We start from the raw sequence: 24,697 nt of genomic DNA, 5'->3' as shown, positions 1-24,697 counted from the left end.
TATGAATCAAGTATTTAAAGTTATATATTTGAAAGTTGTGTAAAAAAAAAAAGAAGTGAATGCACAAGAACAGAAAAAAATCATGAAAGAAAATACTGTAGTAATTTGAAAGCTTGCCAGACAAGTTTCTTCATCACAGCATGCTCCAGTGCCACACTCTGCAAATTCAGTCAGAGTACAATCTGCAGGATTACAGCATTTTCTCAAGTGTTTGCAATGCTAAAGGTAAATATAATAAAGTTCAATAATAGGAATTTTCAATCATTTTATTTATTGTCAAAATGTACTCTAGTATGTCTCTTAGTTAATTACAATCACAGTATGATTTTTACTTCTGTATTTATTTATAACACCATTTCATTTAAAACTAATATATTTCCAGTATAGGAAAAGAAGAGAGTAATGAAATTATTTATGATTCCATAAATAATAGAAACTGAACTGTTAAAAATTTAATGTAATTTCTGTCAATCTTCTTTGTGTTCATAAATATACACACTGTAAATTTAAAAGTATTTTTCCATTTATTATATCATAAGTACTTTTTCATCTCATCAATTCTCCTCAAGATATCATTTTGAGAATCCATAAAAATTTATGAATGTGACAAAATAGAGGTTTCTAAATTATAACATTTTATTATTTAAAGGATGTTCAATGAAAATTTTATTATTATTATTATTTTTATCTCCAAGATTTTATATTAAAGATTAATTCTAGAAGTTATTAGGTCATAGAGTACAAAAATATTAAAGACTATAACATACACTTATTTCCTTCTTTCTATATACTTACCTATTCAGTGCAAGAGTGATGTTTCACAAGACTGTTAGTAATATTTAAAAATTAGTAGAGTGATAGGTGTGATATGTGAAAGTAAGTGCTTACATCTGTTTCAATTTTATTATTTTAATTACTAATGAGCTATAAATTTTAAAAAATTCACATTCTGGTTTATATTTCTATGCATATATTTCTGTTAAGGCATTCTTTTTATTTCCTTTATTCATAAGCACTTTTATATTAATTATATTAACCCCTGGCCACTAATATATGTTTACTATGTTTTATAATTTGTCATTGACAACTGACTTTTGTTTTGGTGCATTTTGGGTTTGTTTGTTTGGGTAAATTTTAGATATTGTGAGATTGTGAAATGGTAGAACTATCTGAGAACTCTGAGAACTATCATCTTTTTTTGTGGTTTGTTCTTGAGTTTATGGATAAAACTTTCTTCCACTCTGACCCCAGTAAATATGTGAGTAAAATGTCCGTGTTAGGTTTGAGTGGTGTGTTGTGAAGGAAGTTATAATGATGTATCTCTTTCCCAAAACAGAAGTTAAATTTATCAGTTGCTTTAATAGAATAATAATTTATTCCTGATCTTTTGTAATACCTGGATTGTTATATAAATATGCTATATAAAATTAGATACAATGTCAATGTCTTCAATTACATTAACTGCATATACTAAAGTTTATTTAAAAATGTTATTATTGGGTGCCTGGGTGGCTCAGTTAAGCGTCTGCCTTCGGCTCAGGTCATGATCCCAGGGTTCTGGGATGGAGTCCCTGCATTGGGCTCCCTGCTCAGTGGGGAGCCTGTTTCTCCCTCTGCCTCTGCCTACCACTCCTCCTGTTTGTGCCTGCTCTCTCTCGCTATCTCTCTGTGTCAAGTAAATAAATAAAATTTTAAAAATGTTATTATATAAGTTTTAATATTTATAGGAGTCAGGTATTTTTCCATTTTCATGTTTCATTATTAAAAATAATGTATTATGCATCATAATATAAAGATTTTAATAAAAATTATCAAGAGTATTTAGTAAAGACAGAAGATTGAACACACACTAAATATTAATATTGGGAGGAAAAAAAAATCAATGACATGAAAGGGAAAGCCTCCAAAGGCTAGAATCAAAGACAGAGCCTACAGTGAAGAGCATTTTCTGACACTATTCAATGTATAATGGAAAGCTACACTAAATGCTGGGCTTAGAAGTTGATGTTCAATGAATCGCGGATTAAAAATGGATCCCACGGGGCGCCTGAGTGGCTCAGTCGTTAAGCGTCTGCCTTCGGCTCAGGTCATGATCCCAGCCTCCTGGGATCGAGCCCCGCATCAGGTTCTCTGCTGAGCGGGAAGACTGCTTCCTCCCTCTCCCACTCCCCCTGCTTGTGTTCCCTCTCTCACTGTATCTCTCTGTCAAATAAATAAATAAAATCTTCAAAAAAAATTTTTTTTTAGAAATGGATCCCACTAAGAGACTGGATGTGAAAACTTTTAAAAATAGGTAACTGTTAGGGAGTCTGGGTGGCTCAGTTGGTTAAATGGCTGCCTTCAGCTCAGGTCATGATCTCAGAGCCCTGGGATCGAGTCCTGCATCAGTCTCCCTGCTCTGTGGGGAGCCTGCTTCTCCTTCTCCCCTGCTTGTGCTCTCTAGCTCTCTCTCTGTCTCTCAAATAAATAAATAAAATCTTAAAAAGAAATAAAATAGGTAACTGTGGTATGCCATTGAGAAACTAGAGAAATCAAAAGGATATATTTTTTACTTCTAGTTGTCCAAACTTTTATCAAATGTCTCTTCAATATTTAATATCATAATTTTTGTCTCTTTGTTAATTTTGATATATGTTGAAAAGTACTGAAATGTTTCTCTACTTCTGGAATAAATGCCAAAATTTTATTCTTTTTTCATATATTCACTGGGATTATTTGATCATTTTAATTTAGACATTTCACAGGTATTTTCCAAAATATGGATCATTCAAAGTAATGTTAAATTGGTTATCAGAGGAATCAACTTTCATGATTTAATTCTATTTCTATATGCCTGCAAAAGACACTGGAAATGGATTTTTTTAAATGGTACACAATTTACAATAACATTCAGAAATATGAAATATTTAGGTTTTAATTTAATTAGAGACATCTAACTAAATGGAATGATATACCATATTCATAGTTTGAAAATCACATTATGAATACATTAATTCCCCACAAATTCATGTATAGATCAAAAAAAAAATCCCAATCAAAATTTTGCAGTTTTTTTTTTATTTTTTATTTTTTAGGGGATATGGGTAGAAATGGAAAAATGATTCCAAATTTTACACAGAAATACAAAGACCTAAAATCACCAAATCTATCTTCAAAAAAAGTACAAAATATGAAGATACAATTTACTTAATTTTGTGAATCAGGGTAAGAAGGGATGGTACTGGTGTAAGGATACATGTATGGATCAATAAAACACAAAGTATGTGAACTGTTTTTCAATAAAGGTAGCATAGTAATTCAATGGGAAAAATGATAGTTTTCCAACAAACGGGGCTAGAGATATTAGATATACATATAGAGAAAAAATATGCCCTAATACTTAACCAACAAAAGTTACTCAAAATGTATCATAGGCATACACATCAAAGCTAAATCAGTAAACTAAAAGAAAACTTATGAGAAAGTTTCACAGCCTTGGGATTGATAAGACACAAAGTACAAACCATGCCACATATTGGGAGAAAATCTGACAAAAGATTTGCATATAGTTTATATTAAGAATTCCTATAACTATATAATAAAAAACAATCCCATCAAAATATGTAAAATATGTAAACATTCAAAAAGGAGACATAGACATATGAATGTCGCACAATCACATGAGACATTGTCTAGTATGATTAGTCATCAGGGAGATACATATTAAAACTACAGTGAAATACAAGCACACATTGAAATTACTAAAATGAAAGAGACTGGCAGTAACAAAAGTTGGTAAGAATAAGGAACAACTGCCACTCTCATACATAGATGGTTGGAATGTAAAATATTACAAGGATTTTAAAATGCAGATTGATGTTTTGTTACAAATTTAATAGTACAATTAACACATGACCCAGCAATTCTGTTCCTAAAAATAGAAAAAAAAGACATGTTCTTTAGAAGCATTTTTCATAATACTTGAAACCAAAAACAACCTAAATGTTCATTAATAATTCCAGGAATAAACAAACTATGTTATATTCATACAAAGAAATACTACTCCACAGGGGCACCTGGGTGGCTCAGTTGGTTAAGCGTCTGCCTTCGGCTCAGGTCATGATCCTGGAGTCCCGGGATCGAGTCCCGCATCGGACTCCCCGCTCAGCAGGGGTCTGCTTCTCCCTCTGATCCTCCCCCCTCTCATGTGCTCGCTCTCTCTGTCTCATTCTCTCTCTCAAATAAATAAATAAAATCTTAAAAAAAAAAAAAAAGAAATACTACTTCACAATAAGTACCAATGAACTACAGATATGTTCAATCATGCAGTTGAATATCAAAAATATAAGCAAAAAATCTACAATCAAAAAGGATCCAAAATCTATGATTCATTCATGTGAAGTTCAGTAGTGGGCAAAAATAATGTGTTGTGACAGGATTAGACGTTTCAGATACTAATGGGATTGACTGCTCCAAGTCAATGGAGTTATGGGAGAACTGTCTGTGGTAATGTAAATATTTTAACACTTCTTTTATCCACATCTAATTAAGTATAACATAAGTCAAATTAAAAAACAAAACAAAATTCAGCAAGCCAAAAGGAAAACAATATAAATAAATATAATGAAGACTACCTAGACACATCCTAAATTTTGTGCTGAAACAAAAGACAAAGTCACAATGCCTATGGATCATCTGGCCAGGTGTGGAGCTAACTAGGTTGTTGAAGTTTTCAGTGATAATGGGGACAAATGGTCTTTGACCATTGTTGAGATTCCCGATGAGTTCCATCAGTGGGGTTGGTGGTCTTGTAATATTAAGGAAAGCTTATTGTGGTGGTTATTCACTCACCTACACTATCAAGAAAATAAAACTACTTTCCTTCTGCCATAGCCATAAATATAGATAGAAAAATCCCTGGTGATCAAGAGCAGTTAGTCACTCTAACATTTACTGAGATATGTTCTTAATGCATGAGAAAGGGAAGAAATTAGATATTTAGGCAAAAGCCTAATGAAATCCTAAAACCTAGGCTCATCTGACTAACATATTAGGGATCAATGCAGGTTTTTCTGGATTTGAAGACTAGGAAGTCACTTGGTCACTTAAGAACCAACCTCATGCTCTAAGCATCATTTGTCAGTGACCACTCCGGTTAATGATATAGACATGGAGTAAGAGAATGTAAAGACTCACTGCAGCTTATTGCAGTAGGTCTTGTTAAAAGATAAACTGAGCAAAAATCAATTCAAACTGGGCAGCATCTAGTCTAGCCAAAGAAATATCTGCGAAGCTATACAAAATGAAAAGCTTTTATAGGCAGAAGGGAGCGGGAACAAGGAAGTTATACTGGCAAAAAAGCGTGTTTGTTATTGCAAAGTTACATTCCTTTAGGGGATATCAGGGGTCTATCAGGCAATAGCTAGTTGTGATCAGGTGATTCCTGACTTGGCTGGTTTAAGATTCTATTTCTGGGAGAGTTAAAACCATTTAAGTCTTGGTTTGGTCAACATGGGGCTTACCCCAAGTGACTCCATTATGGGCCTGTTATCTTCTTTTTAACAGTCTTTACAGCTATAATAAAACAATGGCCTACCCAAAATAAATTCCCATTTTCCAATAGATGCTCTTGAAATCCCGTGGGGGCAAGCAACCATTTTTCTTTGGTCCACTGTGACTCCATCTTAGGTTTTTAATGAAGACTAAGAGTGCCCAGATGATGAAATAGGCATGCAAATCAGATCAATCAGTTCATACAAACAGTGCAACCAGGCTATCAGAAACAACTGAATCTCCTCTTGTGTCTCAGGAATAATCTCTGAAAAACCATTCAGGAACTGGGCAATAAAATACTCTGAATAAACACTTTTGCAAAAGGTAGACAAAATTCCCTGCAAGCCAAGGGCCGGAAAAAGAAAACCAATAGTTCAAGTCTGAGTCATAAGGCCATGTAGATCTGAATATTATGCCAGAGAAAATCTAATGAAGAATCTGATGGTCTGTTCTTGGGAGAAATTCTCTCTCACCACTGGGTTACAGAAGATCATCTTCAGAAAGATGAAATGTACTTTTTTTAAAAAGATTTATTTATTTATTTGAGAGAGAGAGACAATTTCTAGCAGACTCCCCACTGAGCGTGGATCCTGACACGAGGCATCATCCCATGATCCTGAGATCATGACCTGAGCTGAAATCAAGAGTCGGACACTCAACCCACTGAGCCACCCAGGTGTCCCAAAATGTATTCTTGAAAAAGACATTTTAAAAGGTAAGTAGACAACCAAGAGTTAAATCCCAGTGGAACACACACTCAAGACAGGAAGTATAGTCTTTAAATATGGTAATTTCTGGGGTGCCTAGCTGGCTCAGTTGGTGGAGAAGGGGTAGAGAATATAGATTACCTCTTACAGGTCCCTTCTGGTATTTATGTTTCTCCTACATTAATATTCAGTCTCCTAAGAACTGGACCTTGAACTTGCATCAGCAAAATGCTGCTGAGATTGCAACAAATGTCCTGGCAGCAATGATTTCTCCCAAAATAGGCCAATTTCTCCCTATCTAGCTTGCTATGATAGCCAAATTATTGTTTTCAGAAAACTGCAGGCTGCTTGGCAGGAAATAGTTAAAATGCATTCAAGGAGTTTGCCTATCAAAAGAAACACGGAATTGACACAGTCTTGTATTCATTTCCTATCTCTGCTGTAAAAAAATTTACCATACTTAGTATAAAACTGTATATGCATTATTTTTTAGTTCTGGAGATCAAAAGTCCAAAAGGGGTCTTACTGGACTAAAATCAAGATGTTGAAAGCTGTGCATTCTCTGGAAGCTCTAGAGAAAATCTGTTTCCCTACCTTTTCCAGCTTCTAGAAGCCACCTGCATTCCTTGGCTCATGGAAACTTCACCTTCAAAATCAGCAGTACAACATCTCCAAATATCATTTTCACAGGTCCTCTGACTCTGACCTGCCCTTTGTCATTATTACATTGGATCTGCTTAGATGATAATAGAGGATACCTAACACTCTCAAAGTCCTTAGCTTGATCATATATTCAAAGTCCCTTTTGCCATGTAAGGAAAATTACAGATGGATTGCATACCTAAACATAAACTGTAGAAAAAATTCCAAATATATTTTGAGGAATACATGTGAACATTTGTGTGTGTTGCTCTATACGCTATAAAATGCAAATGTCACAACTGTTCTTTCTGGCGTATCCACAAAAGTAACACACCATCATTTCCACAGATCCTAATGATCACAGAGGTGGGCCCTATTCAGTGTGGCAAGATACTTTATAAGGGCAGGATTACCTGCAGAAAAGGATCACTGGGACAATGATGGATATTGGTTACCAATGGTGGGACTTGGGTAAAGCAGGTAATTGACCTAGTACCACAAATTTTAAGAAGGCACACACTCTCAGGTCATGCATTGCTGACTCTGCGTGTTTTGTGGAAGTGATTGTTCCAATGGGCTACCTAGGGGTCTCCCTAGGGACAAGGTTAGAACATGGAGAGGAAAGGTGGCAAAGCTAGCAGCCTGAGGCTCCAAAGAAGACAGGTAAATATATCAGTAGGGTCTGAAATTCCCAAAACAAATGGATCATTCAAAATCTGAAGGTGCTAACCAGTGAAAAAGAGACTGGAGCAATTCAGGGACTTCTGGTTTCAGCTCTGACATGTAAAGAGCTTGGAAGTATCACTCCCACCTTAACTAAAGAAAAAGAACAGAACAAAGACAATTGAATAGGGAATGAACTTTTGAGTAAATGTTGCTGGAATAATTGGATGTGCATATGCAAAAAAAAAAATTTAGACACAGACTTTATCTTTTCTGCAAAAATCAACCCAAAATAGATCAGAGAAATGAAAGTGAGTGCGAAGGGAAGGAGGGTTGAATAAGTGAAACACAGGGGACTTTTAGGGTGGTGAAACTATTTTATGTGATGCTATAATAGTGAATACATGTCATTATAAATTTTATGAAAATCTTCAAAATTGTATAACACAAAAAGTGAACTACTGAATTTAGTTAATCATGATGTATCAATACTGGCTCATCCATTATAACGAATGTACAACACTAACATTAGATGCTTATAATAGAAAAACTGTGTGCTGGAATTGGGGTAGTGGGTGGGGCAGTTATATAGAGCTCACCGTATTATTTGCTCAATTTTGCCATAAATCTATTACTACTCTTAAAAAAATCATTAACTATTTTTTTATTTTTTTTTTATTTTTTTTATTTTATTTTATTTTTTTTTAAGATTTTTTATTTGACAGAGAGAGAGCACAAGTAGGCAGAGGGAGAGGGAGAAGCAGACTCCCCGTGGAGCAGGGAGCCCGACGCGGGGCTCGATCCCAGGACCCTGAGATCATGACCTGAGCCGAAGGCAGACGCTTAACCGACTGAGCCACCCAGGTGCCCCCATTAACTATTTTTTTAAAAAATAGATTGAAATTTCACAACAGGTAACACCTTCTGAAAATGTATGTTTGAGCTTATTAAACACTGGAACTAACCTGGCTATTGTTTTTTTATGGCTTTTGTGTATTTTTGTTCTTGTGTTAGTTTTATCACTTGATAAATTTTTTCTTGGTTCTCAACATGATACACATTCATAGCTTCTATAATGATTGGGTAAAGTAAGAACTGCCTATACTCCTAAAGTACCTCGAAATTGTAGAATGTCGCATGTAAGGAAAAATAAAGAAGTACTGTCTGGGGCTGGGGAAGTCATGAGTAGTTAGAGGCTTGCATTATACCACTGAAATATAAACAAGAATTAGAAACCATTGTTCCCAGAGTGAACAACAAATTAACAATAATTAAAATATTTTTTCCAGGATGCCTGGTGGCTCAGTCAGTTAAGCGTTTGCCTTAGGCTTAGGTCATGAACCCAGGGTCCTGGGATGGAGTCCCACATTGGGCTCCTTGCTCAGAGGGGAGTCTGTTTCTCCCTCTGTCTGCTGCTCCCCCTGCTTGTGCGTGCTCTCTCTGACAAATAAATAAATAATCTTTTCAAAAAATAAATAAAATAAAATATTTTTTCCACTAATAGTCTTTGGCATAGAGCAAAGAGTATAGCTACTACTTTGTATACCATTGTGGGAAGTTGACCAAATTCATTTTAATTTCATCAGGCAATGCTTAGAGCATAGTTTTACTGTCCTGGACTCCCACAGTTATGTGTCTTCTCTGAATTATACTAATTCTTGTAAAATGTGACATACTATTGAGTGTGTAGATATTCTGTCACAATCATAACATTTTTATAATGGCCTGCACTGAAAAACTTTATTGCTTTATGCTGCACGTTATTTAATTTAAACATATATGACTAAAGACAGACTTTACAATTCAAATAATATTCTTGATATGTCACTATATGAGTCACCAAAAAAAGCAACTAAATTTCATTGGGGGTAGGTGGAGTTCAGCGACAAGATCATTGAAAGCACTGCAGGATAATTGGGGAAAAAAGCCTTGTCATTGGGCCTTACATCTGATTACAATCTCATGAAATTGCAGGCATCTCAGACCATACACAGCTGATTTCATCCTCTGGCCCTGAATTTCCTTTGATATCCACTGGCTCATTGGAACCAAAAAACTTTACTCCGTAGTTAAGTGAAATAAATGTATGATTCTGATATTCCCATTAAAAGTTCTTTATGAAAAAATCCAATCTAACTGGGTGGGAAAACCCCCAAAATTTCCTTCATAAACAGACTGGCCTCTGACACTGGTAAACCTCACAAACAGGAGGCTGTTCACCCCATAAGAAACAGATATCACCAGCCCACCTACTGCTTCACCTGAACTACTAGATCATTGGGGTCCTCCCTACAAGACCTGTCTCATGCCAAGAAAATTTGGTTTAGTGGAGAAACAGCATACCTCTGAGCCTTCTACCACACTAATGATAAATTGCTGATAATTTACAGAAGTGAATGCTGATGAAATAGCCAAAAAATGTATGGAAGACATGCACAGATCATTCAAGAATAAAAAAACCCAAAGTAGGTAAGATATCTTCAATTCAAAGAAATACATACACATATACCTCAGGACATAGCACATTCACATATTGGGGAAGAGCCTAGAGCAATGCAGGCACATGTTCAGCAGGAAATATTTGCAAAAAGAAAGCCTTAACTGCAAGAGTCTTAATAATAAAACTTACATTTTCACTGACATAGATCAATAAATAAACTATACTATTCATAAAATTAACACTAAAAGCAATGAAAACATTTGGATTATAGATATATTAAAAATAGATGAGCTTTGGGGCGCCTGGGTGGCTCAGTCTGTTAAGCGTCTGCCTTCGGCTCGGGTCATGATCCCAGGGTCCTGGGATCGAGCCCCACATCGGGCTCCCTGCTCGGCGGGAAGCCTGCTTCTCCCTCTCTCACTCCCCCTGCTTGTGTTCCCTCTCTCGCTGTGTCTGTCAAATAAATAAATAAAATCTTTAAAAAAAAAAAATAGATGAGCTTTGCAAGTATAATATTGAATGAAAGGCCAAGTTACCAAATGATAGAAACCATATGATTGCAATATAAAGGTAAAAAACAGCCAACCAAAGTATATTGCATAAGGATGCAAAAAATAGAGGTAAACTATCTTGAAGAGTAAAGCACTGAAATGATCATCATTAAATTGTAAATGATGATTGGAAGGAAGGGGCATGTGATTGGGAAGAGACATGCAAAGAGCTCCTTTGGTAGAGCTAAGGTTTGTTTTGACCTCCGTGTAAATTATTCAGGTGCTTGTTAAGTATCTATTTGTTACCCTCTTCATTCATATTTCATGTGTATTATATATCACAATGAAATGATGAGTATGACATAAATATTTTTTTTTTGGTAAACAAAAGTGGGCAGTGAACTGTCCTATCAAGAGAACATATATAAAGAGAATATATAAAGTATATTTTAAGTATATATTTAGGTATATTTTAAGGAATAGAATATAATTCAAAAGGACATTATTTCAGAAGGAAACTTTTACATGCAAAAAATAACCCCTTAATAAATAAAAGGAATGGTAGGTAAAATAAAGCAACTATCTTCTGAATAAAATCTTTGGAGTACTTTCTAATGTAAAGAATAAAGATGACAGAAATTAAATATTTTACAAAAATGTCATGTAAGTTAATTGGGTTGTAAATCCTGTTATTTTGGGGGAACGTGGCCCAGATATGGTTAAACCTTAAGTATATATGGTAAAATGCAAGGATAATCACTAAGGGGAGATTGAAAGTACATATCTACTGAATCACTGACAAAAATAGAAAGAAAAACAAAACATACAGATCAAAAGAAAAAATTCAGTTGAGCGCTGTGAATTGTGTAAGACTGATGAATCACAGACCTGTACCCCTGGAACAAATAATACATTATATGTTAATAAAAAAAAAAGAAAGAAAAACAAATGTGGCAAAGTGAACATAGGAAATATAAAAATTTTGAGACAACTAAACTTATAAATAATATGTAGTCTAGAGGACCATAAGAAGTCGTAACAGCCAGGGGTGCTGGGGTGGCTCAGTCGGTTAAGTGTCCAACTCAGTTTCGGCTGGGATCATGATCTCAAGGTTGTGAGATCCAGCCCTGTAATGATGGGCTCTGCTAGATGGGCATGGAGCCTGCTTAAGATTCTCTCCCTCTCCTGGGAGACAAACCAAAAGAGACTCTTAATCTCAGGAAACAAACTGAGGGTTGCTGGAGTGGATGGGGGTGGGAGGGATGGGTGACTGGGTGATTGACATTGGGGAAGGTATGTGCTATGGTGAGTGCTGGTGAATTGTGTAAGACTGTTCAGAGGTACAGACCTGTACCTCTGAAAAATATAATACATTATATGTTAATAATAAAAAATAAATACGGGAGCCTGGGTGGCTCAGATGGTTAAGCAACTGCCTTTGGCTCAGGTCATGATCTCCAGGTCCTGGGTTGGAGCCTCATGTCGGGCTCCCTGCTCAGCAGGGAGTCTGCTTCTCCCTCTTCCTCTGCCTCTCCCCACTGCTCCTGCTCTCTCTATCTCTCTGTATCTCTCTGTCCCAAATGAATAAATTAAAAATTAAAAATTAAAATAATAAAAATAAATAAATAAATAAATATTCTCTCTCTCCCTCCCCCTCGATCCCTCTCCACCCTCTCAACAAAAAAAGTCGTAACAGGTAAATGTAATGAGGTATCCTGGAGATGATCCTGGGACAGAAAGATGCCATTAGGTAAAAACAAATGAAATCTGAATAAATTATGGACTCTAGTTAATTAAAACAATAGGCAAAAAGTCATAATGTTTGCGGGATAATCTTATAAATCAAACACAGAGTAAATAATAAATTAAAACCCAATGAAAATATTGAACTTAAAAGTACAGAAAAACTAAATGTAAATTGAAAAATATTAGGGAAATACGAATTAAAGAAAGCCAGTGTGTGCACAGATACAGACGTATGCCAGACCAGATAGACTAAAACAGAAAGCAACATGAGAGAAAAACAGATTCAGTGTTTAAAGGTAAATGTTAAATTTCTAGGAAGATATAAGAATTGTAAATATGTTTGCACCATATAAAAGCCTTCAAAATATACAAAGCATGAACTGAGTAAATTATAATGAGAATTAGGCAAATACAACTATACAGTTGGAGGTATCAATATTATTTCTTAAGTACTGAGAGTTTAAGCAAACAAAACTAATAAAAATATAGAATATTTGAGTCACTAACCTAAAAATTATAATGCAATCAAGTTATATAGAATTTTGTTCCTAAAAGTTTACATTTTCTCAAGCAAATATGAAATACTCAAAATTATCACTATTAATAATTATATGAAAGCAGTTATAACAAAATTCAATGATTAGCCATCTTACCAAACACAAATTTAAAAAAAAGTAATAACAAAAAGCTAAATATAACAACAACACATCAAGGACTATTAATAATCAAATTCTGTGAAGTTGAGTTCAAATAAATAAAAATCCCACAGTTGCAAAAATGGAAATTAGGAGATGAGGAGGTAAACAATACACATGTAATAACTTAGTGAACCAATGCAGTCACTTTGGAGGAGTTCAAGAGATGACTGAGGTAATGGTAATAGTATCGACATTAACCATGTTTATAATACAGAAAAGTGGGTATTGCTATTAATGGTTACACAATGAAGAAAATCTACCTCTTTAATCCATGCTACACTTACCCTTTATTTAAACTCTTCAAATGCTTTAAATTCAGGATGAGTCCATTATCACATGGCCCAATATCTCCCTTAGATATTTGATAAATGGTGCAGCATTTGGGGGAAAAAAAAAATCTTTCTGTTTTATATCACATCTATATTTATAAGGCTACACAAGAAACACAAAGAAAAGTCTTTAGATAAGCTATTATGTTTGTCACTAACCTCTGTACCACCACAATCACATTGTTCTGGTGGTTCCAAAATTCCATTGCCACAAAGTGAATTTCTTCCTTGGTAAACCACTTCTGAAACTTTTTGATTGTGAAGACATTCAAATTCAGGCTGTGAAATCATACGTTTAAATTCATCCATGCTGCAACTGCTAAAAAACTTTACACCATGGGAACGTCTAAAAATAAATTATATTCTTCAGATAAATGGAATAATATCAGTTTCAAAGAAACCCTCTTCAATAGAATACTATGATTTTGTAGTACAGGAAGACTTCATGAAAGCAGTCAGAAAAGTGGTTGATTCTAAGAAGCTAGAGTCTAAATTGGACTACAAACCTGTGTAACTTACTGGAATGTTTTTGATGGCTACCGGGCTTAATGTAAAAATAAAGTTAAGGAAAATTATGTATTGGCAATGTCTCATTAAATACATATGAATAAAAATAAGTATGAATAACATTGTAAAAATTAGTAATTCAGTAATTTTACTTTTAAGATTGGTACAGAAGAAATTTGTATGTTTGTTAATGTTGCATTTATTGCAGCAAAAGTTATAAGACTATGTTAAAGTTTTTTGTATTTGCTGTGTGAGCATTTTGTAAAACACTGAAAATAGTTTGAAATAGTACAAGAGAGCATTTCTTATGACTTATTTTATATCATTTGTTTTCTTCAGCCTAAAAAGTTGAATAAAATCTGTTTGATTCAGTTCTCCAACAACAACAACAAAAGAATACTATGAATTCTGTACACTTCACTTACAGAAGAGCCAAGAAGGAGGGGAGAATTCTTTTTTTCCCCCTTAAGTTTTTATTTAAAAACCAGTTAGTTAACATATAGTGTATTATTAGTTTCATGTGCTTTTTTCCTAATGCAAGTCATAAATGAAAGCAATAAGTCCATTTTTATATTGTAATTCCATATAATAGACATCTAGCACGTAGAGGAAGTTAAAATGACATGAGTTAGAATATATTAAAACTCTTAACAGTGTTTCACACACAAAAAGCTCTCTTTAAATATATCTTATTATTTTCATTATTATTGTCAACATAATTATTATCATTATAATAAAAAGTAATAGTTATGAGAAAATGAAACATATTAGGGAATTTATATAAACTGAAGGAAGAAAAGATGACTGATTATGCTAATGAAAAATCAGCATTATTTATTCTTTTTATCAAAATCTATAAAATCTGTAAGTCCAAGATTCTTTTTTATTTTATATTTGTACATTTCTAAGTGTACTACTTAATGGGCTTTTGTTTAATTTTGTAGCAATCCAAATAAATCTTAGAGAAATGATACAATATAGTTCAAAGAATAAATGTTGTTTCCTGAAACAGTTAAGAATAATTGCCAAAAACAATCTTAATAATTCAAAATATTTTAATGTATAATTCTTACATAGAAATGAATTCTCCTTAAGCAGACCCTTCAGAATCAGAAAATAGTGATACATTACTAATATCTAAGCCTCAGATTCCATTCAAATTTCCCCTTTATCACAATATTGGCACTTTATAGCAATAGGATTCAGTTCAGTATCAACCATTTAGTTCTCAATATCTAAGTTTGTTGTTTAGTTATCTATTTTCTACATTTGTTCTTGAATTTCATGACCTTGAAAAGTTTTATGATTACAGGCTGATTATTTGCTAAAATAATCCTTTTCCTTAATTTAGGATTGAAGATTATAAAATGTTCTCTCATAACTACACTGAGGTTATGCATCTTGGCAACATTATTACAGAACCATTGCTTATTCTGTTTTCATTGCATACTAACAAATGGCTCACAATTTTAATTTTGAATCATGTTTTCCAATTATACTAACTGGGTTATAATCCATTACTATCATTGTTATTTATGACATTCAAATTGTCCCTGATTTGGCTATTGGGAGCCACTTCAAACTGGTTTTTGTCCCTCTGGCAAATCTCCATAGTTCTTTGAAAACCTCCTTATATTCTTTTTTTTTTAAGGTTTTATTTATTCATAAGAGACAGAGAGGCAGAGGGAGAAGCAGGCTCCCCGCTGAGCAGGGAGCCCGATGCGGGACTCAATCCCAGGACCCTGGGATCATGACTTGAGCCGAAGGCAGAGGCTTAACCATCTGAGCCACCCAGGCGCCCACACCTCCTTATATTCTGACACAAGATGTTCCACACTCGTTTGATTTTCTGCCTTAGCCCTAGACTCAATCATTTCTCCAAGGTGCCCCAGTTCCTTTTAGTGGAGAATAGTATTTCTTTTTATTATTTCTTTTTATTGAAGTGTAGTTGACAATAATATATTAGTGTCACCTGTACGACATAGTGATTCAACATTTGTATACATTACAAGGTAATCACCATAATAACTTAATTACCATCTGTCACCATACAAAGTTGTTACATGTTATTAACTATATTTTCTATGCTGTACATTGTATCCCCATGTCTTATTTATTTGATAACTGGAAGTTTGTACCTTTTAATTTTTCTGCTATTTTTTTTTCATTCTCCCATCCCCTCCTCTCTGGCAAACACCAATTTGTTTTCTGTATTTACGGTATGTTTCTGTTTGGGTTTGTTTTTTTTAATTTTCTTTGCTTGTTTTGTTTTCTTAGATTCCACATATAAGTGAAATCACGGGTATTTGTCTTTCTCTGACTTATTCACTCAGCATAGTACCCTCTAGGTCCATCTATGTTGTACGAATGGCAAGATCTCATAGGTTTTTTTTTTTTTTTTTTTTTGGCTGATATATGATATATACATGATATATATAAAAAATATTTTCTTACCCATATATCTATCAGGGAACATTTAGGTTGCTGCCTTATTTTGGCTATTGTAAATAATACTGCAATGAACATAGGGGTGCATATATCTTTTCAAATTAATGTTTTTATTTTCTTCAGATAAATACCCAGAAGTGGAATTGCAGAATCGTATGGTAGTTCCATTTTTAATTTTTGAGAAACCCCCATACTATTTTCCATAGCAGCTACCCCATTTTTCATTCCCACCAACAGTGCATGGAGTTCCCTTTTCTCCAAATCCTCACCAGGATTCATTATTTCTTATGTTTGATAACAGCCATTCTGACAAGTGTGAGGTGATATCTTATTGTGGTTTTGATTTTCATTTCTCTGAGGATTAGTGAAGTTGAGCATATTTCATGAGTCTCTTGGTCATCTATATAACTTCTTTGGAGAAATGTCTATTCAGGTCCTCTGTCAATTTTTAATGGAATTATTTGTGTTCTTAGTGTTGAGTTGTATAAGTTCTTTATATATTCTGGATATTAACCCCTTATTAGGTGTATCATTTGCAAACACCTTCTCCCATTCAGTAGGTTGCCTTTTCATTTTATTGATGTTTTCCTTCACTGTGCAAAAACTTTTTTAGTTTGATGTAGTCCCATTTGTTTATTTTTGCTTTTATTGTCCTTTAATGACCAGACAGATCCAAAAAATATTGCTCAGACCAATGTCCAAATCTTGCTCCTGTTTTCCTGTGAGAGTTTTATAATTTCCATTCTTACATTTAAGTCTTTAAATATATTTTGACTTTATTTTTGTATATGATATAAGAAAGTCCAGTTTCACTGTTTTGCATGTAGTTGTCCAGTCTTCCCAAAACCATTTATTGAAGAGACTGTCTTCCCTCATTGTATTTTTTGCCTACTTTGTTGAAGACTAATTGACCATTTAAGTGTGAGTTTATTTCTGAACTCTATTCTGTTCCACTGATCTATGTGTTTGTTTTTGTGCTGACATTGTACTCTTGGTTTGGTTTGCTTTGGTTTGGTTTGGTTTGAGGGGCAAGGATTTTCATCACAGGTTTATTCATAAAGGATTTACACTGGAAACAACTCCAATGTCCATCAAATGAACAGATATACAAATTGTGGTTTTTTCACACAATAGAATACTAGCCAGCCACAAAAAGGAATGAACTTCTGATGTATACAACAACATTCTGTTGAGCAAGGAAGTCAGACATGAACATTGCCTATTGTGTATATGAATTTCTGGAACAGATGAAACTAATCTAATGTGATAGAAATTGGTGAAGTAGTTGCCTTGGGGGGAGGGTTGACTGGAAAGGTGCACCAGGAACTTTGGGGGTGTTGGAAGTATTCTTATCCTGATTGGGATCGTATTTGTGAAAATGTATATGTTGTCAAAAGACATCAAAATGTACAGGTAAAATATGAGCATTTATTTTATGTAAATCAAAACTCAAAAAGTAACCCCCAAGAAAATGTACCACACGTCCTAATTATCAATATTGCACTGTTTTGATCACTATGGTTTTGTAGTAGAGTTGAAATCAGAGAGTGTGATACCTCCAGTTTCATTTGTTCTCAAGATCACTTTGTTTAGGGTCTTTTGCGGTTCCTTACACATTTAGGATTATTTGTTCTAGCTTTGTGAAAAATGTCATGGGTATTTTGATAGGAATTGCATTGAAACTGTAGATGCAGTAGTATGGACATTTTAACAATATTAATTCTCTCAACCTATGAGCATGGTATATCTTTCCATTTTTTTTTGTTGTTGTTGCCTTCAATTTCTTTCATCAATGTCTTTCTTCTTTTCTTGAAAGTCTGGCTAAAGGCTTATCAATTTTATCATTTCAAATAACCTACTTTTATAGTTTCCCTTATCTTTTCTAATTTTTAAGTATATATTTCATTTATTTCCACTCATCTTTATTATTTACTTTCTTCTACTAAATTTGAATTGATTGACTTGCAATTGATTTCTAGTTTCAAACTGTTGTGGTTGGAAAAGATACTTGATATAATTTAAATCTTCTTAAATTTATTGACACTTGTTTTGTGATCTAACATTATCTATCCTGGAGAATATTCTATGACCTAACATGATCTATCCTAGAGAATATCCTGGAGAATATTTCATGTGTACTTGAAAAGAATGTGCACTCTGCCAATTTTGGATGGAAAGCTCTGTATATCTATTAAATTCATCTGGTTAATGTGTCATTTAAGGCCAATGTTTCTTTATTGATTTTCTGTCTGGATGATCTATCCATTGATATAAGTGGGGTGTTAAAGTCTCCTACTATTATTTTATTACTGTCAATTTCTCCCTTTGTGTCTGCTAATATATACTTCATGTATTTAGGTGTCCTATATTAAGTCCATAGATATTTACAAGTGTTACATCATCTTGTTGGATTTATTCATTTATCATCATGTAATGACCTTTTTTGTCTCTTATTACAGCCTTTGTTTTAAAGTCTATTTTGTCTGATAGAAGTATTGTTACCCCAACTTTCTTTTTATTTCCATCTGCATGGGATATCTTTGTCCATCCCTTCACTTTCATTCTGTGTGTCTTTAGATCTGACACGAGTCTATTGTAGGTATCATATATAGTCTTGTTTTTATTTGTCCATTTAAACACCCTATGTCTTTTGATTGGAGAATTCAGTCTATTTATACATTTAAATTATTGGTAGATATAGACTTACTGCCATTCTATTGATTGTTTTCTTATTGTTTTTGTAGTTCTGTTTCCTTCTTCTCTTGCTGTCTTCTGTTGGTATTTTGTGACCTCCCTTAGTGTTATGTTTAAGTTCCTTTCTCTTTATTTTTTGTGTAACTATTATTGATATTTGTTTTGTGTTTACCATGAGCTTCATATGTAATATCTTATGTATATTGCAGTCTGTTTTAAGTTGATGGTTGCTTAAGTTCAAATGTGTTCCAAAAGTGCTACATTTATACTTCCCCTATGTTTGGTTTTTGATATCATATTTGACATCTTATTTTGTGTATACCTTGACTAATTATTATAGGTAGATGATTGTCTACTTTTGTCTTTCAACCTTCATACTAGTTACATAGGTGGTTGACCCGCTGCCTTTACTATATGTTTATTGTACCAGTGAGATTCATTTCATTCATAATTTTCTTACTTCTAGTTATGGCCTCTTCTATTCAATTGAAAGAACTCCCTTAACATTTCTTGTGTGACCTGTCTGGTGTTGATGAACTCCTCTAGCTTTTCTGGTCTGAGAAACTCCTCATCTCTCCTTAAATTCTGAGTGATAACCTTGATGGGTACCATATTTTTTACTGTAAGTATTCCTTTCATTAATTTTAATATATCATGCTACTCCCTTCTGGCCTGTAAAGTTTTTGCTGAAAAACCAGCTGATAATCCCATGGGGGTTCCCTTATACATAACTAGTTGTTTTTCTCTTGCTGTTTTTAAGATTCTCTGTTGACCTTTAAATGTTGACACTGTGATATAATGTGTCTTTGCTCTCTTGGAGTACATCTTATTTGAGACTCTGTGCTTCCTGAACTTGGATCTCCTTCACCAGGTTAGGTACATTTTCAGACATTATTTCTTCAGATATGTTTTCTGATCCTTTCTCTTTCTCTTCTCCTTCTGGGGCACCTATAATATGAATGCTAGTATGCTTCATGTTACCCTAGAAGTTCCTTAAAATAACCTCAATTTTTTAAATTCTTTTTGCTTCTCTGGGCACTTTTCACTATCCAGTCTTCTGTATTGCTTATCCAGTCTTCTGCATCATCTAATCTGCTGTTGATTACCTCTAGTGTATTTTTTTTTTATTTCATTATTGCATTTTTCAGCTTGATTGGTTCTTTTTTTATATTGTCTATGTCTTTGTTGAAGTTTTCACTGTGATCATTCTTCTTATGGTTTGGTGACCACCTTTATGACCATTACTTTGAACTTTATCTCCATTTCATTCTTTTTCTCAGGTTTCATCTTGTTCTTTCATTTGCAACCTCTGGTGCCTCATTTTGCTTCTTTCTGTGTGTTTCTATGTACTAGGTAGTTATTTCTTGAAGGAGTGGCTTCAAGAAGAAGGTGGTCCTGTAGGGTCCAGTAGTGCAAACCCACCTGGACACCAAAGCCGGGTGCCCCAGGACTGCCCCCTGTATGGGCTGTGTGCATTCTCCTGTTCTGGCTAGGCTATGACTGCTACAGATTTTCTGGTGAGTGGGGCTGTCTCTCAGTGCACCTGTGAGGGACAGCCACAACTGCTACAGGCACACCAGTGATTAGGGCTGGCCCTTGGACCCACCTGAGAGTCCAGGCCATGACTCTTGCAGGCCTGTCTGTGGCTGGATCCCCAGTTTGAGGCCCTTGGGAGGGGCTCTAGTGCTGGCTGATGGCACCCACTTGATATGGCAGGATGGGGGGTTGCTTGGATGGGGCTCTTGTACTGGCCAAGGGTGCATACCAGGAGTGGCAGGGTGGGCGGCACTGTATTGCACGTTTGAAAGTTGCTAAGAGATTAGATCTTAAAAGTTCTTATCACAAGAAAAAAAAGGACATATGTTATTCTTTATGGTGACAAATGTTAACTAGTTTTCTGTCCCTTTGACTCTTTCCTCTCCTTCTGGGATCCCTATAATGTGAATATTGGTCTGCTTAATTTGTCCAGTAAGCCCCTTATTTATCTTCATTTTTATTATTTTGTTTTTCTTTTTGCTGCTCTGCTTGAGTTCCACTACACTGTTCTTGAGTTCACTGATCTTTTCTTGTTGTTCATCTAGTCTGCTGTTGAATCCCTCTATTGAATTTTCAGTTCTGTTATTTTATTCTTCAGTTCTATGGCTTCTACTTGGTACTTTCTTATATTTTATAACTCTTTGTTGATGTTCTCACCTTGTTCATTCATTCTTTTCCTGAGCTTGGTGAGCATCTTTATGACTATTATTTCAAATTTTTTAGGTAGATTACTTACCTCTGTATCATTAAGGTCCTTTTCTGATGTTTCGCCACCTTCTTTTGCTTGGAACACATTCCTCTGTCTCTTCATTTTGTTTTATTCTGTCCAATGTTATGTATTAGATAAAACAGCCACCTCTTCCAGTTTTGAAGGGTGGCCTCACATAGGAGAGGAACCTTGCCATTCAACCTTGTCTAACTCTTGGTTTTCTCTCAAACTCTTGTGATTGTCCAAGCAGCATATTTTAGTTTTTGGCTCCAAGTGGTGAAGGATGTACCAAGACCTTTTATTGTCCCAAAGAGGAGGATCTCAATCAGCACCTAGGTTCAGGGTGATTGGAAGACAGACCCTCAAGTAACAGATTTTAAAGTATGAAAATACACACAGTGCTAGGGGACCACAAACATACATCCTGATGGCCAACAGAGCCAGGAGATAACAGAGGTGTCCATGGTGCAGCATTTTCAAAAATTGGGGCACCAGATGATTGTAAAAGTTCCTTTCCCTGAGATCCCAGAGATGTTGTGAGGCAGAGCAAGGGCACAAAATGGCATAGACTCCATTTCCAGAGTTCACCTTAGTAGGACTCTAGAGGTATCCCAAACCACAAGCCTGACCCTCATGCAGAAGCTCCAGGATGAGCAAATAGGCCATTTCATGGAAAGTCTGGGTTTGTGTTTCAGTCTGTTGTCTGTGCAGTACCAGGGAAGCAGTAGCTGGCCAATAACTGTCTCTCCATTTGTTACAGTTCCATGAGACCCAGGAATACAAACGTTTCTGGCCACCAGAGCCAGGTGATCAAGGGTTGCCTTTTGGGTAGCAGCCACAGAAAGTGGTATGGCAGACAACTCTAAAAGCTTCTCTGTGGAAGAGATTGACATTCTAGAGTACAACAGATGGAGAGAGCCAAATGAGCACCTGCTATCTTAAAAGTTGGGGTGTCCAGTGAGGGTTCAAACCCTTTATTCCTCAAGGAGAAACTCCTGATTTCAGTTCCCTCCCTATTGTGGGTTGGCATGGGAGGGGTGGGAATTACAGAGAGATGTAACATTGTGTCTTAGCCTCCCCTACCCACTCTGATATGGGCTTTTTCTCATTTGTCCAATATGTAGGAGTCCTTGGCTAATTTTTATATTTTTTTTAGAGGAAAATGTTCCATACATAGCTGTGGATTTGTTGTGTCTGTGGGAGGACATGAGTTCAGATTCTTCCTATGTTGCCTTCTTGATCCAGAACCCCTACCTACAAATAATTCTTGACATCTCCTTTTCTCTCAGTCTTAAGAAACTGTTATTGATTATTGTGAAACTTGTCATTTCCCAAAATCACTATATTATAGTTCTCCCTGATATATTTTAAATTTATTTTACAAGATAATTTTTATTATCCATACTGAATGAACCAATTAAGAATATATTTTATTTCATTTATTATAAAATCCCAATTCCCACATCATGAATGCATGATCAGGCTCTTTCCTACATTCCTACATCATATCCTGGACTTCTTCCCCTGACTAATTCTTTAGTCTCACTCTATGTTACTTCTTTTTCTTATGTCTAAAACATTCTTCCTTATAGTCCCAGTTTTGTTTTTTTTTTTCTTTTTTATCCTCCCTGCAACCTCCTTATTTCAGTCTGTGAAGCTTTTCAAGCTTATTGTTATCCAAGCATTACTTCACTTAGTTTCACTGAAAAGTTTTCATTGAGCTCTTTAATAACCAGATTCGTGCCTTCTCTTTCAGATCCCGACATAATTATTTCCATAATTATTCCTAGACCACTTTATCAGAAAGTTTTTTCTCCCCATATTTTCCCTATTCATTTTCTTCTTGGCTATCATAAACTGTTTAGATTTTGTTTGTTCTTATGTCCACTTTTTAATTTTCTGTCCCTGATGGACTAATATATTTAGGACTTATCTATCTTGTTAATCATTTGTAAATCAAACTAACACAATAACCAGGACACAGTAGATACTCATTAAAAATCTGGGGATGAATGCATAAATTATACCCAGAAAGTCATCATCAACATCCACCTTCTCTCTACACTATCACATAGAATATAGAATGAATATGCACATTTTCTACACTATCAAATACTCTCTTCCTTTAATAAACGTTAAATAAGTGCATGTTTATTCAATAAAAAATATTCTTAATCAGGTTATACTGAAAGAGATTATACATTAAAAAATACTACAACATCTCCCAAGAGAAGATATAGATTTGACAAAAATAAAACCTTACATTGCTTTGGTGTTCATTATGCATGTAGTTCCTGGGCAGTAACAAGTGAAGATGTCATCATTATATGTTAATCCCAGACTAACTCCAAGCAACTGTGTCATAACAACTGAAAATGCCTCTAACGTTATCATCTGTGGATACTAAAAAGAAAAAAAAAAATCAGAATTGTTATCTAAGTTGTTTCTTCATGTTTTTTATCTTTTCAAGTAAATGCAAACACAATTTTAAAAAAAAGAACCAATATACCAAAGCTTATTATTTGCTTAAAAATATGGAAAAATAGGTAAATTTTGTTATTATCTTTGAGTAATAGCATTTTTAGTCCAAATGGCATTGAGAAATAACAATTAAGATTAATGTAGTCTCATGATTTTAAGACATTACTGCTTGAAATCCTATTTTTTATTTTTTAAATTTGTTTTTAATTTATTTTTATTTATTTATTTATTTATTTGAGAGAGAACCAACATGGGGCTCGATCTCATGACCCTGAGATCATGACCTGAGCCAAAATCCAGAGTTGGACCCTTAATTGACCGAGCCACCCAGGTGCCCCTAAATTCTTTTTAAATTATAAGAATAAGCATTGCTTCAGTAACTATATTACTTTTCAAATGAACACTCAGAAAAAAATACACAGATTCTTAAAGGTTGACTTGGTAATTACTTTTGATTTCAGAAATAGTTTTAGGGGGAAAATCAAATTAACTTCTTTCTAAAGGCAGAATACTAGAACATCTGGCAAGTAGCATTTCTTTCCTTTTTTTTTTTTTTTTTACCGGGCTATACACTTTTATTTCTCATTTTCTTTTTTTTAAATTTTATTATGTTATGTTAATCACCATATACTACATCATTAGTTTTTGATGTAGTGTTCCATGATTCATTGTTTGTATATAACACCCAGTGCTCCATTCAATACGTGCCCTCTTTAATACCCATCACCAGGCTAACCCATCTCCCCAACCCCCTCCCCTCTAAAACCCTCAGTTTGTTTTTCAGAGTCCATAGTCTCTCATGGTTTGTCTCCCCCTCCAATTTCCCCCCCCTTCATTTTTCCCTTCCTACTAACTTCTTTTTTTTTAACATATACTATATTATTTGTTTCAGAGGTACAGGTCTGTGATTCAACAATTTTACACAATTCACAGCACTCACCATAGCACATACCCTCCCCAATGTCTATCACCCAGCCACCCCATCCCTCCCACCCCCACCACTCCAGCAACCTTCAGTTTGTTTCCTGAGATTAAGAATTCCTCATATCAGTGAGGTCATATGATACATGTCTT

The 24,697-nt window shown here is 34.6% G+C and overlaps 1 protein-coding gene across 1 annotated transcript in view; it reads right to left on the bottom strand.

The window, feature by feature from the left end:
• Positions 1–24,697, bottom strand: part of LOC116637813 (A disintegrin and metallopeptidase domain 3-like) — a 115,384-nt gene that overhangs the window by 20,181 nt on the left and 70,506 nt on the right. Inside the window, exons 11-12 of the mRNA XM_032413356.1 lie at positions 23,406–23,545; positions 13,408–13,594 (exon numbers count right to left, since the gene is read on the bottom strand). Coding sequence (XP_032269247.1) covers positions 13,408–13,594; positions 23,406–23,545 — 327 coding nt within the window. The remainder of the gene's footprint in view (positions 1–13,407; positions 13,595–23,405; positions 23,546–24,697) is intronic.

Source organism: Phoca vitulina, unplaced genomic scaffold (assembly GCF_004348235.1).
Source record: "Phoca vitulina isolate PV1807 unplaced genomic scaffold, GSC_HSeal_1.0 scaffold15, whole genome shotgun sequence".
Lineage (NCBI taxonomy): Eukaryota > Metazoa > Chordata > Mammalia > Carnivora > Phocidae > Phoca > Phoca vitulina.
The sequence above is the reverse complement of the archived record's forward strand: the minus strand, read 5'-3'. Positions and strand labels throughout refer to the sequence as shown.